Source organism: Aphidius gifuensis, linkage group LG2, assembly GCF_014905175.1.
Source record: "Aphidius gifuensis isolate YNYX2018 linkage group LG2, ASM1490517v1, whole genome shotgun sequence".
In the NCBI taxonomy this organism is placed as follows: domain Eukaryota; kingdom Metazoa; phylum Arthropoda; class Insecta; order Hymenoptera; family Braconidae; genus Aphidius; species Aphidius gifuensis.
In genome coordinates, this window is record NC_057789.1 from 28,161,071 (window position 1) to 28,179,886 (window position 18,816).

An 18,816-nucleotide genomic window follows, 5' to 3' on the forward strand; every position below is an offset into this window, starting at 1 on the left:
TTTTTCAACTCCATAGAAACATCGTTACAATATTACTTTTTTTTATTTTTTTTTTATTTTTATAATCAATAAAATGTAAGCATGTCAAGAGGGGGATAATATATAAAAAAAAACCTGAGTTTTATATATATTTGATGAACACAAAATGTATAAATAAATATTTTTATTTTAATTTTAAATATTTAGTTATTTATCGGTGTTAATGATACTTATTATTTTTTAATTTTTTTAAAATCAAGTGGGAGGTTTTATTTGGTTGACATAATTATTTCTATTTAGTTTCGTTATTACTACATCCTTTATTTCGATGAAAAAAATTATTTTCGTTGGGGTGAGAAATATTTTTTATCGTCAATTCAAATCTAGACAAATGTATTTAATAGTTTTTTATTTTTAAATTTTTACCGTTTAATCAATTTTCTAAGAATTTAATTAAGTAGAATAAATTTAATATTTTTTTTTTTTTTTCTATTTGATACTAGCGATTTAATCTTTTTAATTTACAATAATGGTAGGAATGATATGATGAGGCAACTTACCAAAAAAAAAAATAACATGATACTATAAAAAGTCGATATTTTCTTGTAGAAAAAAAAAAAAAAAATAGTCATTCGTTTTGCCTACATTCTCTCAGACAGTTATTATATATAATTTTTTTTTTATTTTTCGTAAAACATGACTAAAATAGACGAAAACAAACAGTGCTCGATGGCTGTGTAAATAATCAAAGAAGCCTTTTTTTTACAAGACAATATAACAATGAAAAATTTATAAATATAAACCTTGACAACAAAAATAAAATATAAAAAAAAATCTAATAAATTAAGTACAACACAATCAATCAATAATATAAGCATATAATTCGAGTAATCTTTTTTTTTTCTAAAAATAAAAAATAAATCATCTATTTAAAATGGAATAATTAATTATATGTACAACCCATTAATTATTAAAATAATCTAAAACAATTTTAGTTTGTTTTATCACCGGTAAATCTAAATAATTAAATTATTATTTATGAAGATTCAAAAATTAAAAAAAAAAAATATATAATGCTAGGAAGTTTCTAGAGAATCAACAAGAGCTTCAATTCCCATCGACCAAATTATTTTAGTGTCTGTTGTTACAATAACTTCTGGTGAGCCATCATAAGAATTTGATGTACTAACCATACCACCAAATTCTAATTCTGAATTATCTAAAAATAACAAAACAAATATTGATATAGTTTTTTTTTTTTCTTTAAATAATTGTGTGTTAATTAATTTACCAAGATTCCATTTGAGTCCAGCTGTTGATACAATATTTCTTTTCGATTCAAATGGTATCAAGCCAACCCAAGAATTACTATTATACAAAACCTCTGGAATTTTTATTGTATGTGTGCCAGGTTTTAATAGCCAGGTCAATGAATTACTAGCAACATTTATAATTGTCTGTAATATAAAAAAAAAATATATTTATACAAATATAATCATGTGAATTATATTTTAAATTGTATTTTCATACTTCTGTTTCATTTATGAGCTTATCACTTTTGTAAAGTGTATTTATTATTCCCATAATGTGATCAAATCTTCCACTTGTTTCAACAAATGTATAAACAGCATCAATCTAAATTTATTAATTTATATTAATAGCTCAATAATCAATCAATTGTTTATAATTTATTACCAGTGTATTTCGTTTTTTACATTCAGCTGATATTTCCATTAAAGCTTTTGAATAATCAGTTAAATTTTGATTTGGTGTCTTGATAATTTTAACACCAAGTTTTTCATATTTATCAAGTACATTTGGTGATACACTGTCCAAGTCACCAACAATTAATTGTGGTATTAAATTTGTTTTTGGAGTAATATCATTGACATTATTTATTGATGATATATAATTTAACCAACGATCTGTTCCTCCATCAACTGTCATTGTCATTTCAGCTGTAAAATAATATTATTAATATTTATATAACATTATGACATAATAATTTGATAATAATGTCCTTGAATTTATTTAGCAATTTAAATTATATATTAATCATTACCTCGTTTCCAAATTGGTAGCATTACATTGGGACTAAATAAAATTGGTTGATTTAATATTATTACAGCATATTTTTCATTTGTTGATTTATCAAATAATCTCGAAGGTTCCCATAATTTGTTATTACTTTTAAATCCATTTCCCATTGCTACACACAACATAAATTTAAAAACAAGTTAAAACTTAGGTTATATTGATGAAAATATAACTTGATTTAACAAAATTTTTATATACTATTAAACTGTTGGTAAATTAATTTTTAACTAAATAATAATTTTCATTATTTTGTTAATTAAATGAATATATTTATAACACTGTTATGTATCTATTTTTATTATAAATACCTCGTGTTAATAATTGTAGGCTTGTGACGTAAGAGCAAGTAAGCAATAAGCATGTCAACATTTATGACGACAATAACAAAATATTTAAGCTTATTTTTTTAGCAATAACTATTAAAAATTATATTTATTCATTTTTTAATTATCAACATTTTTTTAATTCAACAAATAGATGAATAAATAAACTCTGTGTTTTTAAATAATTGTTTCTTGTTTTTATTATTATTATTATTTTTTTTTTTATGATTAAAAATGTAAATTGGCCACTGCTAAAGCTGAAATTTATTTTATCAACTGAGAAATCTGTATTATCACTCCAACATGGAGAAATTTCATATTTAAATTTTTCTTTTTTAAATTTATGTTCCAGGCATGAAGACTGAAGCACTATGGTTCCAGAAAAAAATAAAATAATAAAAAGAGAATATTCTACTGTATTCTAGATAAATGGTCCAGACCAGACCAGACTGGTCCAGGCTGCTTTAAATTCTCGACTGTTCAGCTGCTCAGTGCTCTTCAGTGCCACTTTGATTTTTGATACTGGTATCATCTCTCTCTCTCTTTCTCTCTCTCTTGGTTTGAGACGTTATATATTCGCTAGGTGATTCAGTCGATAAGACTCAACAATTTTTATTGGCAATCTGGGTCATTTTTGAAATTCATTTACACATGTGCAATCGAGAATAAAATACACCAACAAATATTATTTATTATTAAATAATTCAAAAAGAAAAGAAAAAAAAATATATCCAGAATTTGGTTATCTTGGTTTTATAAATTATTAATTTATTTTTGATATTTTCATTTGAATATTTAATTAATTTATGATATAGGTTTAAAATTCCTTCCGGTAAATTTTCCGGAGTAATCATATATAGGATATCTACCACGTTGAATATCACTGAAAATTTAATGATCGATTCGTTATCCATATCCACCACCGAAAGCTCTGTTGTTGTTTAAATCTCAAGAGTGCTTTGATTTAATTTTTTATTTAACTCAATTTCCATCAACGAGATAAACAAAAATAATTGTTAAAAAAATGCATTATGCTACGATAATTATTTAATCAAATTTTTAAAGCATTTATTTATTAATCGTACATTGACTTTTGGCATAATTTTTAAATATCCTGGATATTATGAAATAATTTGACTGAATAATTTGTTTTTTAACAAATATTTTAACTATGATATTTAGTCTTGACTCTTGACTCTGATGTGATTAGAAAAAAATTAATAATCATGTCTAAAAAAAAAAAAAAAAAAAAACTAATGGTAGACTCACTGTTAAACAATTTATCCAAGTTTCAAAGTACTTGTAAAACTAAAAAACATTGGATAAAACTAGAGCAAAAAAAAAAAAAAGTATCGTTGTGGGTAACATGGATCATAGGAAATGTAAAAAGCTATATGAAAAGTTTTTTGAAAATATTAATAATTATTATTTGCGCATAGTAATTTTTCTCGAGGGATAAAATGCTTACCTATAACACCACAAAAGCCATTATATTTTATCACAACATATTCTTCAAGCTCTTAGACTCATCTTGACTATAATTTCCATAAACTTTGCCAATATTCAAACACTGTCACGTTGTCACAAGAAACAGCATATATATACTCCAACTGCAAAGTACAAGCACATGTACATTTGTGTTTTTGAACTATTACGTGTCTTGTCTAAATTCTCTTGAGTATGTAACCCAAAAAACAAAAAAAATAGGCGAAAAAAATGAATGAATATTTATTTACTTATCTCTTGTACAAGAATTTATTACTTTTTCATTTTTTTTTACTTGAATTATTTATTACTAAATTTTGTTACTTTTTGTGTTTATTTTTTATCTTGTAAATTTTATGAATTTATGGCTGATGACAAATCATTTTTGATTATTAGATATAGGAGCTGTGAGAAATAGACGAATGAGGGTTTATGTATGAGTGTCGGTTAAATCAGACAAGCGACGATTTTTGTGTCTGTTGGACACTTTTGGGTTATAAAAGATTGGTATTTTGCCAAGTCGTTCTTAAATATATATGACATATCTCCTTTTCAAATTTCCGTAACATTTATCGAATCCACTCAACCTAAAATGTCGTCTATCCAAGGTCCAGGTTGTGGTAAATATCACTGACAAATGCAAACTTTTTATTTAAATAAATATCAAAAAAAAAAATATATATACATATGAAATTTATTGTTATGTTTTTTTATTGCAAAAAAATAGAACGAAATAATATAGCTTACTGATGTCGAGTGTGGTATTAATATCACAACCGAATATGCTTGGAAGATGTGGAAGAAAAAAAAATTACTTATTCTTATCATGATATAATTTTTTATTCATTTTTTATTTCAGTTATGAAAATTTTCAGAAAATGTCAGGATCAATAATAATATTATTATTAAAATCATAATAAGTATAAAAGCTTTGATGTTATTTTTGTATTATTTTTTTTTTTTTTTAATTACTAGAGATGAGGTCAATTTATTGAAATGGTTTTTTTTTATTTCGATAAATTATCTTGAAAGAACTCTTCTGATTTGTAGACGAGTTAGATTCGTGTGAAGTCAATGAAAAAATAAAAAAAAAAAAGAAGAGATTAATGGACATCGTCAATCTAGAATTTCGTTCTGAACCGGATACTTGAAACAAGTATTTCGATCGAGCTTTTACAGCCTGATCATTATTATTTATTTTTTTTTTTTAATCCATTTTACAGATTTAATATATATATCTAATTTCCAAGTAGAATAAAATTTTTAGATTCATTTTTTTTTTGTTATTAGTTATTGTAAATAATATAGAAATTTTATAAAGTTTATTTTTGAAAAAGTTAATTGTTAATTTTTTTTATATAAATTTTTCTTATTAACATTAACTTAAGTAATATTTAATTAATTTTTTTATTTTTAAACTTATCATTAATTTAATTTTATATTTTAATTTTTTTTATATTTAAAAAATAATAGTTTGCATTTTTATTTTTAAAAATATAAAATTTACATTTTTTTAATATAAGCATAAATTAGCCAATTATTATTATTTTTTTTTTTTCATAAATTTTCATTGAATCTAATTATAACAATGGTAAAATTAAAAATCACACCATGATATGTAAAGTTACTCTTTGAATATTGTAATTAAATTATAAACTCTTACTTGTTCATGTGATTTTCTTACTGTGTTTCCAAGCTTTGTGATTTTACTTAGCAAGTTTGGTAAATTAAAGCAAACATGAATTTATGTAGAAACTCGTTATTGCACACCACATCGTCATTCACCTTATCAATATTATCTAGAAACTAGTTAAATTTTAATAATAATCCATCAAGAAATTACCTTTGAAAAATTAATCATCAATTTTGTTTTAAATAAATTTCAAAAGTTTTTCTTTTTACTTGAAGTCATTTAATCATTGGATCATTACTCTTTTGACCAACATCAAGTATTATCAAAGTTTTTTTTTTTCCTTTTCACGTGTCCAGAAAAAAAAATGACAAATATCCAAGAGAAAAAAAAAAAAAAAAGAAATTTGAAATTTATCATTCCCAACGCGAGAACATCTCTTGAAAAGTTTCTTGGATATACGCTTTGGTCTTACAAAGGGTCAACTTTCACGTTGTAAAAGTAGTAGAAACTTAATCACAGTTTAAAAATAGAAAAAATAAAAAAGATAAAAGTTTGCTGTATAAAAGTTGAATACGTTTAAATAAAATTTCAAAAATTAATCTATATACAAAGAAAATAAAATATTGTCTATAATTTATCTTGTCTGTAATGAATGCAAATGAATAATAAAACATTTCTACTATTTTTTTAATTTATTTTTTAACTGTACAATTATTAATGCCAATAGTTAATAATTAATAAAAAATTATTGCATGTCTGACCAATAGCTGACTTTTACTACTTGACCATAATAAGCGGTTCATATTGGATCGTTAATATTGGAAACTCAACGTCGACTTGCCGCACCTTTGTGGCTTCAATTTAATTTTTCTTTTTTTTCTTTTTTCAATTTTACATATTTTTTTTGTTTCTTTTTCTTTTACCCTATGCTTTTTCTCCCTTTCAATTTTTCTCCAATCTCCTACCCACAACCTATCTCACTAAATTTTTGTTCTTTCTCTGGCTTATCCAAAACCTTTGTCATTCTCTTCTCCAAAAAAAAAAAAAAAAAGACATTGTCTGAATCTTGCGCGCGCAAAAACGGTCCAGAGAGAAAACCCCTTTCATTTATATCTAGCGCCCTCAGTTTGACCTCGCCAACACCAAACCACCCCCTAGATGAGGGTGGTTACCAAGGCTTAGAGTGGCAAATATATGTACTTGTTCAAACAGTGCTGCCGTCTAGCGATTTTAATATTAAACTTTAAAAAAGCTCGTTGGTAATTTCAACCCAATATCAGTCTCGAGTGAAGTGCGTGAGAGAACACTGCTATATTAACTTAAAAAAAAATTTAATTATTTTTTAAACGTCGTGTATTTAACAAAAGTGCGTGTTGTTTATTAAGTGTATTTTAAAATTAATAAATAAATTAAATTAACAATAATTTTACATAAATAAATATTTTAATTAATTTATTTTTTTTTAATTTTATTTATCATTTATTTTAAACAAACTGTGTATGAAAATTTTACTAAATTTAAATATATTTTTTAAATTAAAAAAAAATTTTATAGATAAATTTTAAATAATGGTAAATTTTATAATAATTATAATTTCAAAATATATATTTAATTTTATTGATATTGTTTTAAAAATTGACTGTAAATTTTTGACATTAATTTGAAATATGAGTAGATATTACTGTCAGTACAAACGAGTTACTGCAAATGAGGGTACATCTAACATATCAGATTTAATACAAATCACCAGCTGAAATACAATGTGGGCCAACCTTTCTCGATCATTTTAACTAACGATCCAATGATTTCTTTCGAGATATACATTGTAGATAAATTATAGCTATATATCTGAAGGAAAAAAAATAAAATAGCCTAGCTTATCTCTAGCCACGTTGAGTTTATTTTTTTCTAATTTTTTTTTTACTCAATATGTTTCATTCGCATAAAGCTCTATACCGTCATTCAAGTTGGTGTACAATAAACTTTTCCATGAATGTCCTTGATATATATCAAATAAATATATACTTTTTTTTATTAACAAAATACTTTTAATATTTTTATTTTTCATTTAAAAAAATTTAATCTAGTTGAAAAATTTTTTTAATCATAAAATTTTATTATATATGTATAGAAAATCTTGTTAATTGTATTTTGTCTATGTTAGATTTTCAAAGTTTCTATCAGCACTGGGACATTATCGATTTCAAAGCACATAGTTTCATTGAAACTTTTACTGTATAATTTAGTTTAAACTTTGTTATCTTTAAAACCAAATTGATGCTGACCCAACTAATTATCCTTGAAAAAAAAAAAATTTAAATAGGAAACAAATTTTTTATTTATTTTTTTCATTGATTATAATTATTTTCTTTTATATGAGCATATAAAATAGGTTAGTTTATTTAAATTATCTGAATATATAATCATCATGAATACCGCAATTTTTTGACAAAAATTTATGACTCATAGTGTTCACAGGAAAAGCTTTGAAAGCGCTTTCTTCAACTGTGTAGAATGGCTGCTTCATTTTCAATTTTTTTTTTTATTTTTCACCAGCGAACTTCTTCTTTTTTTTTTTCTTTCTTTTATTTTTTGCTACTCGAGTATTTCTAAGGGTCGTGTCTCTACCACACGCTTGTACATTGAAGAGCCGTTTTCAGAAAAGTAGGACGAGCTATGAGGCGTCTGAAAAGTGGAATAGCTTCGTCATTTATACGTAGTTATTTATTTTTTTTTTTTTTTGTTCAAATCTAAACATAAAATGAAAAAGAAAAAACTTATCACTCTTGGGAAAATGTTTTCAATTGTTAATGCATTGTCGTGAGGTGATACACTTACTACCTCAATGAAGAGATAAATTTTTTATTCAGTATATTTATTTTAATGATTATTTTATTTCATAATAGCTACACCCCTTTATGTAAACACAATAATAAAAAAATTTTAAATTCAAGTGCATTTGTAATTCGATACGATTTTTTCATGCCAATAATTTGTTTATTTTATTTTCTTTATTTTAATTTTTAACTTGGAAAAAATTATTTTCTTTTTTTTTTTTTTTTCAATTGCATTAAAAAGTTTTTCTATTACTGCTTTATTGACTTTTAAAAATTAAAATAAAAAGAAAATATTTTTTATTATTTTTTTTAAAACTTAAATATAATATATATTTTTTAATTTTTAACTGGATAAGGGTTGTAGCTTTTGATGGCACTTGGAGCTTTAATCCTAATCCAATCATAAAGTAAAATTTTTTTTTATTTTAATTTATTTTCTATACACAGATTGTTTAATATAAATTTTTATCATTGAAATTTATCAATAGAATAATTAAGTAAATATAAAATAAACTTTTAATAAAAGGAATAAAAATAATCATCACAGTGGGGAAAAATAAGTTTCATAATGCCCCCAATAATTGGGGAAACTCTACGTATATGGTTTTTCTCGGCATTAGTTATACACGGTGTAGTTGCCGGTAATCCAGATGCAAAACGTCTCTATGACGATTTATTATCAAATTACAATAAACTTGTGCGACCAGTTGTTAATACATCAGATGTATTACGTGTTTGTATCAAGCTCAAATTATCACAGCTCATCGATGTGGTAAGTTTACAATTTAACTAAAATAATTTTCTAATTTTATTATTTCCAATTAAATTTAATAAACAAACAATAGTTAATTTTTAAAATACATTACTATTTTAAAATTGCTGTAAAGCATAAAAATAAATTTTGCAAAAAAAAAAAGAAGAGATAATATGGAGATTTAAGTTTTATATAATTTTTATTATTTCTTTTCTTTCACTTGTATCTCTGCCAATCTGACCAGCATCGTCACAGAGAAAGGGTGTGTCAAGTACAGTGGTTAAAGTTGATAGCTAGGGTGGCGTTAGTGGTTGGCAAGTGTTAGTGTGAGACCTTTGGCCTTGTGCGCGATGATGCCAAGTGGCATCAGTGCAACCACGCAATCCAGCTTTGCAAAAGCCTTGTTTTCTCTTATACACATCAACTATAGTTGTTGAGAAAAAAAGACAGACAAAAAATGAGAGATTAAAATAGAAACTAAAAAACTTGGATTGTAATAATACTAAAATTTTAGCAGACTCAAACCCTGCAGGCAATATCACAAAGATCTTCAAAAAATATAAGCTACAATGCACCAGTTGTTATATTTTTATTTTTATTTTTTTTTCAAGTTGTTTATATTCTAGTACTATATATAAAAAGCTATTTAAAAAATAAAAAAAAGCTTTTTTATATATATTTAAATAAAAAATTTTATAAACAATGAAAATATAATTTTTTAAATGTTTTAAAAATTATTTTTTTTCTTCTTTTTAACAAAAAAAAAAAAGGTAATTAAAATAAATTGATTTTATTTTAATTAGCATAAGCCTCAAGACCCTAATCAGTTGTTGAATTTACCCTCATTTTAGAATGTGTAGTGACTCTTCAGATCTGTTTAATCCAGTAAATGTAACGATGGTGTAACAGAGTATTAACAATCGATAAATGTTATACAGATAGAAAAGCTCAATTCTCAAAAGCTTTTTGAATATTAATATCTTGATTTATAGCTGATAATTATAACAAATAAATTTATCTATAATTATATTATTATTATTTTGTAATTATTAATTTTTTTATATTTAAATTTGTTAATTATTTATTTATAAAAAATATAAATAATATATTTCGATATACATATTTCATTTTAAATTGTTATAAATTGTATATAAATATATCATTCAAATTTGATTTATTTTATTTCCATTTTAGACAAGACTTGTATGAATTTATGGTAATTTTCAAGTAAAATATCATATTACAAAGTTTTGTTATTATTACATATACATATTGTCCATTTTTAATTTAATGCTCTTCTCAAAATACTGGTCGTTTGAATATAATATATATGTTTTATTATATCCACATCTGTTCATCATAATACTCTGAGATTTTATTAGTTAATATACTTTTTCTCTCTGCAATACATACCTTCAACTTTATTGTTGGATTAAATAATTATAAATTAAAATAAAGAGAAATATTCAAAATGATTTTTAAATAAATATCAATTGTACATTGTTTGTTACGTAATTAAAATATTTAAATAATTTTGCAAAGAGTCAACGACAAAGTAGACATACCATAACAATAGAATTGACATTATAATCTTGTATATAGTTTCAGGTCATTGATGTTATACGCAGATTTTCAAAAGTTATTTGAATATCAAAACTAGACAATTGTTGTTTGTCTGTATATCTTTAACAAACAAACATAAGACGAAAATTATTATGAAACTTTATATAGTTGATTCATAAAGTCCTCTACTCACTATAGTCTTCTTGAGTTGATTATTTATTAGATTTTCCTTCTGGCAGTAGCATCATCAAGTGTATCACTAACCTCTCTCTAAAATCTAAATAATAAAGTGAATATATTTCAATTGACAGAGCTTTTTTTTTTTGTTAATATCTTAGCTACGTGAATAATTAAATTTCTTATATAGACTCAAGTGTATATTGCCTCAAGTAAATTATATTTATCATGATATTGGGATGTTCTGTTGGATACAATGTGAAAATGATGCGTCACAACACGGGTCATGTATTGTCCCTTAAACTGAATACACAATGTCATTGTGTTTTGTGTTTGTCTAGGTACTCTAGTTTTCTCTCTTCAAATAAATATCAGCAAGTGTATAACTGCATAGTATTTTCGTGTTGAATTCTCTCAATACTTGTCTAAAATTTCATATCTCACAGTGTACATAGAATATCGACTTGTGTTTGCGTACTCTACTCTGGAGAATCCTTCCAAATGTCGATGTCATGCGTATACGTACATTTCACATATTGTGGGTGTGTGTATGAGTCTTATGGTTTTTTTTTTTTTTTTTTTCTACTGTGGAAAAAAGTCCGTCAAATTTGTCGAGTAAACTTTTCTCTACTGATTGGATTTTGTCTAGAATTTATTGAATTTTCATTATGAAATTTTAAAACAAAAATTATTTTACTAACAAGATTAGTTTTACAAAAAAATAAAATAATTTTTAAATTGAAATATATATAAAAATTTGATATATCAATTCGTAAATTTATTTTATTCGTTTTATCGTTGTACATTTTTATGTGGATTTTACAATCTTGATTTTATATTACATTTCATCAAGAATTAAATTTTACTGGTAATTTTAAAGCTTGAAACTCGAAAGGTTTAACTGTAGAAAAATAAATTACACCCATTAATCGTGAAAATAAAAAGAAATTTAATATTCATTCTATTCTTTTTGTTATTTTATCATCATTTTATATATTTATTTATCTGTAGTTTAATATTTATTATTTTTTTTTCAATTGTCATTTAAAATAACACACAAAATCAATATTTTCATAAATTAAATTTAAATTAAATTACATTTATTAATTAATTTATTTACAATCAATCATCAAGACTTTAATCTTCCTTCGTAAATTAATAAATAAAAATTACCTACCTTTATTTGCAATACAATAAATTAATACTCAAACATTATTAAATTTTTATTTTTTTATTTTCTCTCAACCATATAATAATCTAATGATTTTTTTTCTATGTATATAATTCAAAATGTCAAACTAAAAATATATGATTTTTTTGATGGTATATAATTTATTAGTACGTTTATGTGTATCTACAAAATTTTCATTGCTCATATATGTATACAAACACGCATACAACGTACACATAAACCGGATATTCTCTTCATTGCACATCCACATAAATACTAAAATACTATAGCAGTCAAGCACAGAATATATATATACTTTATATATAACATGCCACATTTGCATGAATTGTTTTTAAGCATCAAAGGATAAATCAGCCTGTGCTCACCCTTCCGATTCATCTACATTAATGAATTCTCCACGTCTCTAACATTCACATCATGAAAGATGCAAATAAGTATACACCATCTAAAATTTCATTCTTCATCTATACGTATTTTTATAATAATCATTAAATATCCATAAAATTTAAAAATATTAAATTTAGTATTAACATTTTTATGTCACTATAAAAATCAAATTGCAAAAACTCTTTTTTTTTTCTTTTTTTAAATTTTTCATATAAAATTTTTGTTTTTAAATGTGATCTATCAATTAATTAAATTTTATTTTGTATATATTCTTTTAAATTTAAATTAATTTATTTATTTTAAAAATTTACTTGGCCAATTTATTTATTTATTTAAAAATATATAAATTAAAAATATTTAAAGAAAAATTTAATTTTTTAAAATAAATTTTTCATTAAAACTATAGCAAAAAAAAAAATAGAACTCGTTTATACTTTTTAAACTCTCTCGGGGTATAGCTGTATTGTTGAATGTACAAAACGAGTTTTTATATTGTGAAAAGTTTCTTCATTTTGATAATAACTTATACACCATTTACAACTTGCCTCTGGCACAGTAGTAATCCATCAACCACAATAAACGTTAAAACTTGAAAAACGTATAAAATTATTTGTATTATTAATATTTAAGAGGATACGTCAATCTGTTAAATTTTTCCAAAGATATTTCTTACATCTACTCAACAGTATCATATGTATAAAAAAAATAAAATTATACAATCGTTAAAAATATATTTAAATAAATTTTCTTTTACGATATCTAGGATATTTTTTTTTCGTTTAGTTATATATTGTATAACTTGGCAACAGTACAAAACTCATTCCAAATTTATGTCTGATACAATTTTGATTACAAGATCTCTTAAACACCAACATACGTTGTTTCTGTCGAATAAAATTTTCATGTGATTCCTTATATAGCCACAAGTAAAATAAAAAATAATTTCAATGAAAATTTTTGTTTTTTTAAAATGCAACCACTCACGTAGAAATTTCAGTTAACTGATGATTTCGATAATCATAAAACGAGCTACCTTAATATGCATAGATCTATAAAATATTATAGTACAAATATGCATCGATAAATGAGCACACAATTTCTTGAAAGACATACCTTAAAAACAAAGTAAATAAAAGCAAACAACTGGATATTTCCCAGAACATGTAAAACAAGAAAAAACAAAAATACTGCAAAATTATTGCTAAAGTTTTTATCCTCTGTACTTTGACTATAAAGTACGCGAAATATATACTTATATGAATGTATTGTACATAATATACATTTGCGTATTTTTCAGTGCAGAAAGACGATAATTTGCCTCACAATGTTTTGTCGTTTTCGAGGTAATTGTGCATTGTGATATTGTGAAAAGAAATTTGTCAACAGTATACTTGTCAAAATGAAAAATTGCCGGAAGAAAAATTGTGAATAATATAAATGTTAAAAATATATTATTGAAAAATTTAATATTTTTTTTTTAACGTTCATTTTAGTTGAACTGTATTTTTCTTTTAAAGGTTTATTTTATTTTTTTTTTTAAACTATGATGATGTACTGTTGAGGAAAAATTAAAAATCAATTTCCGGTAAATTTTTGAATTATTGGTAGTCTATGCTATTAAGCAAGCAATAAATGAACTCAACATCGACACATCAGCTTCACCAGCATTTGTGTGAAGAGTGAGGACATTTGGACAGTTCCGGTTTTAAAAAAAATAAACAAATTTCTCTAGATAATCATGTATTTTATTTATTTTCAAATTTTGTACAATTGTTTGGTAAATTAATACACTTGATTGGCTGTTTTGATTGAGTTTATAAATCGATTGATTGTGCTCATTTGACAGTTTAATGAAAAACAAAAAAAGAAAAAAAATTTATCGGTTGTGAAATAAATTGAAAAGCCATATTTATTAGGATATGATATCGCAGAATTATAAAATTGTAAAATTTATTGAAAAAAATTTTTCATTTAATTTATGAGTTGTTTTTTTTTTGTTTTTTATATATCAGTTGGGAATTGTTGCCATTAAAATGTCGATGAATATTATTGAATAGTTAAATCTAAGTACAAATTAATTTACAGGATTACATAACTAAATATTTTGTTTAACAATATATTAAATATAAAATAATTAAATTAATGATTTTTATTCTTATTCGAACGATGACCCTTTAAATCCGATTAACTTTAATTTAATTTAATTTTTTTCACATTTAATTTGATGATATATTTATATAAATTTTTAGTTGAATTTTTTTAACATGTTTGTTTGTTTTTTAATAATTATTTAATCATTAAAACAAATATATTTTCAGTAGAAAAAAAAAAGGATAAATAAAACAATTGAGATTTAATTTTAAAATGTAATATGAAAATTATAAAAATAAATTATATACGAGGTTTTAGTATTGAACAATAAATATGTGTATTGATTGAACAAGAGTGTAACAACAAAGGACAATATATCTTGTTTATACCATGGAAAATTTGTCCAGAGAAATTCACGATTGGAATTTTAGGTTAATCGTGAATTTGGTTCGCTTAATTTAGACTCCTAAATCAGCGTGTGCTAGTCAGCTTGCCAATGTGTTTTACCCAGTTTGTTTCATCGTTAATTATTACCCTTTGTTAATTGCCAAACATACCACCTTCGTGCTACAAACACCTCTGTCACATGCTATTCAATTTTTTTCCTTTTTCTCTCTATTTTATTTACGTATTTTTAAATTCATTTATCATCGTAAATATAATAGGTCATTTTTTAAATTTCAATTTCATTATTATTTATTGAAAAAAAAAAAAATTAAAATTGTTAAAATATTTATTCACTGTAAATGAAATTGCAAACAATAATTACTTTTACAAATATACGAACTGTTAAATTCAATAAAATAAATTTGAATAAATATGAGTAATGTAAAATGATGAATGATTAAATGACGAATAAATTATAAAATTACATTGAAAATTTTTTATCTATCATTATGTTTTAAAATAAATAAAATCATAGTCTATAGTCAGTATCATCAAACACACCTTGCTCTATTAATTACCACAAAAATTTTGTAAATCTCCAGGATCATTACCACAAGCATCCATGAACATTGTAACATATTTTTTGATCAGAATATCGAAATATTTGCTTCGATAATTTTTCAAATTACAATGAGAATAAATATTTGTAAAAAAAAAGAGATAATAATTTTTTTTTTTGTAATCGTCAGCCCGTATTTGGTGGATAAATTAGCCTCGATTTTCTTTGTGAAAATACGCTTAGTTGTGTTTTTCATCAATACAAATACACGCTGAATGAATCCAAAAAAAATTCATAATTTCAAAAGTATTGTTTAACTAAAAATCATGAATAAATTCAAGCGAAATATTGTACTATTTTTTTCTTTATTTTATAAATTACACAGTGTTTGTTTATTTATTTTTTCTTTCAGTTCAAGTTATTTAGCTTAATGAAATTTATATCTCATTGTTGGTATATATTTTATAATCAATGATGATATATTTTGTAACAAGATAAAAAAAAAAATATGCTTGTCATGAAATTGTTGAATATTCAAAGATGATTTTTCTTTTTACGATAAAATTAAAATTCCATGAATCTCCTCCAGTGATTTTTATAACTCGATCCACAAAGCACATCTGCACAGGCAATATCAAGCTAAAGAATAAAGGGGTAGTGGGTGAAGATAAAAAAAATAATAAAAAAATGTAAAAAAAATATTACAAAGTAGTGCTTTCAAAAGAACCCACTACTTTCTTCTTCTATGAGTTGTTATATATTATACCTTTGTGATTTTTTAAGCATTACCTGTCGAGTCATCACGCTAACGTTTCAAAACATCACTCACTCTCGTGTCTAAATTAAAATTTTTTATTTTTTTAAAATAATAAATAAAAGAAAAAACAATAATAATTATTATTATAAAAAAGTTAACATATTAAATTTTGTTTTCTGCTATTTTCACAATTCTTAAAATAAAAAAAAAAAAAAAAAGGGTTTTAAAAATAAAATTAAAAGTTTTTTAAAAATAAAAAAAATCTTTAATATTTTATGTGAAAAAATAATATGAAAAGTACTACATCAAATTTTGATTTAAATATAATTTTTTAGTTTTATTTAAAATTTTTTTTACTGTTTATTATTCTTGAGCTTTTTTTGAAGATATAATGTCAAGCGTATGTTTTTTATCTACAGTAATATATAGCTTATGAAAAAAAAAAAATTAAAAAAGAAAAAAAAAAAAAAAAACGACAATGTAAAAACAAAAGAAGAAAGATTGGATGGAACTCAAATGGAGTGATAATTTTCTTGGTGAGAATAAAAAGCTCTTGGTAAAGAGAAAATTTATAAAGGCAATAGAGTATGAGTGAGTGATTGACGTCACTTGCAGAAATGTGAATAAAATTCAGATGAAAATATAGTATCGATTAAGTTATTTAAAATTTCATGAAATTGCCAATATACTTGCTTAGAAAATTTTCAAAGTTTTTTAATTTTTAAAATGATACACAGATAATTGGACAATGTACTTTTTATTTTTCTATTTTTTTTTTTCCAATTAGAATCAAATTGACGCAATTATTTTAAAATTGAAACTAATTGATCTTGAAGTAGTTTTTTTTTTTATTATTTGATTTCCGTTTAATTATACACTCTGTCATTATTCGCTGATTTTTGTAATTTAATTTTTCATTTCAGCCTGCAAGTATATATTTGCAATTTTCATTTTTATGATTTGGATAAATAATACTTCCACAAAATTCAAGCAAAATAATATGAGCATATTTTTAATAATAAAATAACAAAATTATTTATTTATTTTTCCAACTGTTGAATTTATTATTTATTTTTTTTTGCCTCAAATAAATTCAATATTGAAGATGACATGACATTATGTAATATTCTAGTCACGCTTTCATTAAAATAATTTTCATCATAATGATCAATGATATACATTATCATACAATTGTAATTGCTGTGAAATCTCTCACAAATTATAATTAAACTAGGTCAATTGAAGTCGCTCCATAAATTACAGTGGTCACGAATCGATTGGTCTCAAGTCAATTCAAGTAAAACCATATATATAATGTTCAACAATGATTCAACTTATAATTATTATACTGTTTCATAAATTCTCATTACTTGAAGCTTAAAAAATTTTCAAGTTTATCCTGTATTATCAAGTAAAACGGAAAAAGGAAGAATTAAAAAAAACAGATAGAAATGAGGTAAAATAATTTATCATTTTTATATAGATAAAAAGTAAAAAATATACAAGACAAACAATTAATTGTTGATGTTATATATGTATCGTGTAACATACGCGTGATTCAACACTCTTTCTCTTAACAATAGTCACGATCATCATGATAAATGAGGCACTCTGACAACCTGCCGCAATCTTTACATGAACAATTAATTTTGTAAATCGTGCTACACGAGCATTAGATTGTTACAACTGGTCTATGAATTTGATTAGAACGACAATTCACAATGCTAATTTTCCTGATAAGATTGATTGAATTTTAGATTTTTTTATTTTTATAATTAATCATGTATTTTACAAATTTATACAAGTTTATATTTGCAACACTAAATTAGATGAAAAAATCTTTAAAAAATTTAAAAATAAAAGAAAAAAAGAAATATTTAGAAATGAATTTTTTTTTTTTAAATTGACAATGAATTCACAATTGAAATGAATTTAAAATTCATATTGAATATTAAATTTGAATTAAGATAATTCTAATAATTTAGTATCTTTTTTTTTTTATAATAATAATTTAATAGAATTTATATTTTTATTTTTAAATAAAATCGATTTAACAACGTCAATTTTTTACATGGTATTTTAAAATGATAAAAAATTTATTCAGCTAATTCAATAATGAGAATAATGAGTAAATTGTAAAATTGTAAAATTTATTAAATTTTTTATTTGTATATGTGTTATGTAAAAGGAAAAAAAAAAAATTAAACTTTAATATTATTTTCAAGATAAAATTAAACATTACAAAATTTCACGTGGTAAAGTTTAATATATTATGGTTGAGAGAAAGGTTTATCAGTAAGCTCGAATGCCTCAGGGTTCTTTGAGCTCATCAAAATGCACTTTGTACAGTGGATAAAAATAATAGTTTTTATTTTATTTTTTTGCAACACGATGCTAACTTTAGAGAAGATATGGATTCCAATTTCTAACCACTGATAACTAAGATATTTGTGATAACATTCAACCCACTTGGTTCATTCAATTCTTATTTTTCTGACATTTCAATATAAATTTATTTTTATTTATTTATTTTTTCTCCTTCGGATAACAGTTTTCTTTTTTTTTCTTTTTTATTTTCTATGTAGAATAATAAAA

The 18,816-nt window shown here is 23.2% G+C and overlaps 2 protein-coding genes across 4 annotated transcripts in view; one reads left to right on the top strand and one right to left on the bottom strand.

Annotated features, from left to right (window-relative positions):
• Positions 1 to 148: 148 nt before the first annotated feature.
• Positions 149 to 2,513, bottom strand: LOC122850044 (thiamin pyrophosphokinase 1). The gene is made up of 6 exons (XM_044149022.1): positions 2,385 to 2,513; positions 2,042 to 2,188; positions 1,675 to 1,937; positions 1,510 to 1,614; positions 1,271 to 1,436; positions 149 to 1,198 (listed from the first exon to the last, which is right to left on the bottom strand). Exons 1-6 carry the CDS (start codon positions 2,443 to 2,445, stop codon positions 1,056 to 1,058), a joined length of 885 nt encoding a protein of 294 aa, XP_044004957.1. The 5' UTR covers positions 2,446 to 2,513; the 3' UTR covers positions 149 to 1,055.
• Positions 2,514 to 6,795: 4,282 nt separating this feature from the next.
• LOC122850043 (acetylcholine receptor subunit alpha-like) overlaps positions 6,796 to 18,816 on the top strand; it is a 70,465-nt gene continuing 58,444 nt past the window's right edge. For all 3 annotated transcript variants that reach the window (XM_044149018.1, XM_044149019.1, XM_044149020.1), the window contains exon 1: positions 6,796 to 9,126. In XM_044149018.1, coding sequence (XP_044004953.1) covers positions 8,923 to 9,126 — 204 coding nt within the window. In that variant the 5' untranslated portion in view covers positions 6,796 to 8,922. The remainder of the gene's footprint in view (positions 9,127 to 18,816) is intronic.

What these genes read in the sequence shown, in the direction of transcription:
- LOC122850044 (XM_044149022.1), bottom strand. Translation starts at nt 2,445, where the DNA reads ATGTTGACATGCTTATTGCTTACTTGCTCTTACGTCACAAGCCTACAA. An exon ending in GTAAAAAACGAAATACACTG is followed by an intron (nt 1,615 to 1,674) that starts GTAATAAATTAT and finishes TAATAAATTTAG; the next exon opens with ATTGATGCTGTTTATACATT. An exon ending in AGCTCATAAATGAAACAGAA is followed by an intron (nt 1,437 to 1,509) that starts GTATGAAAATAC and finishes TTTATATTACAG; the next exon opens with ACAATTATAAATGTTGCTAG.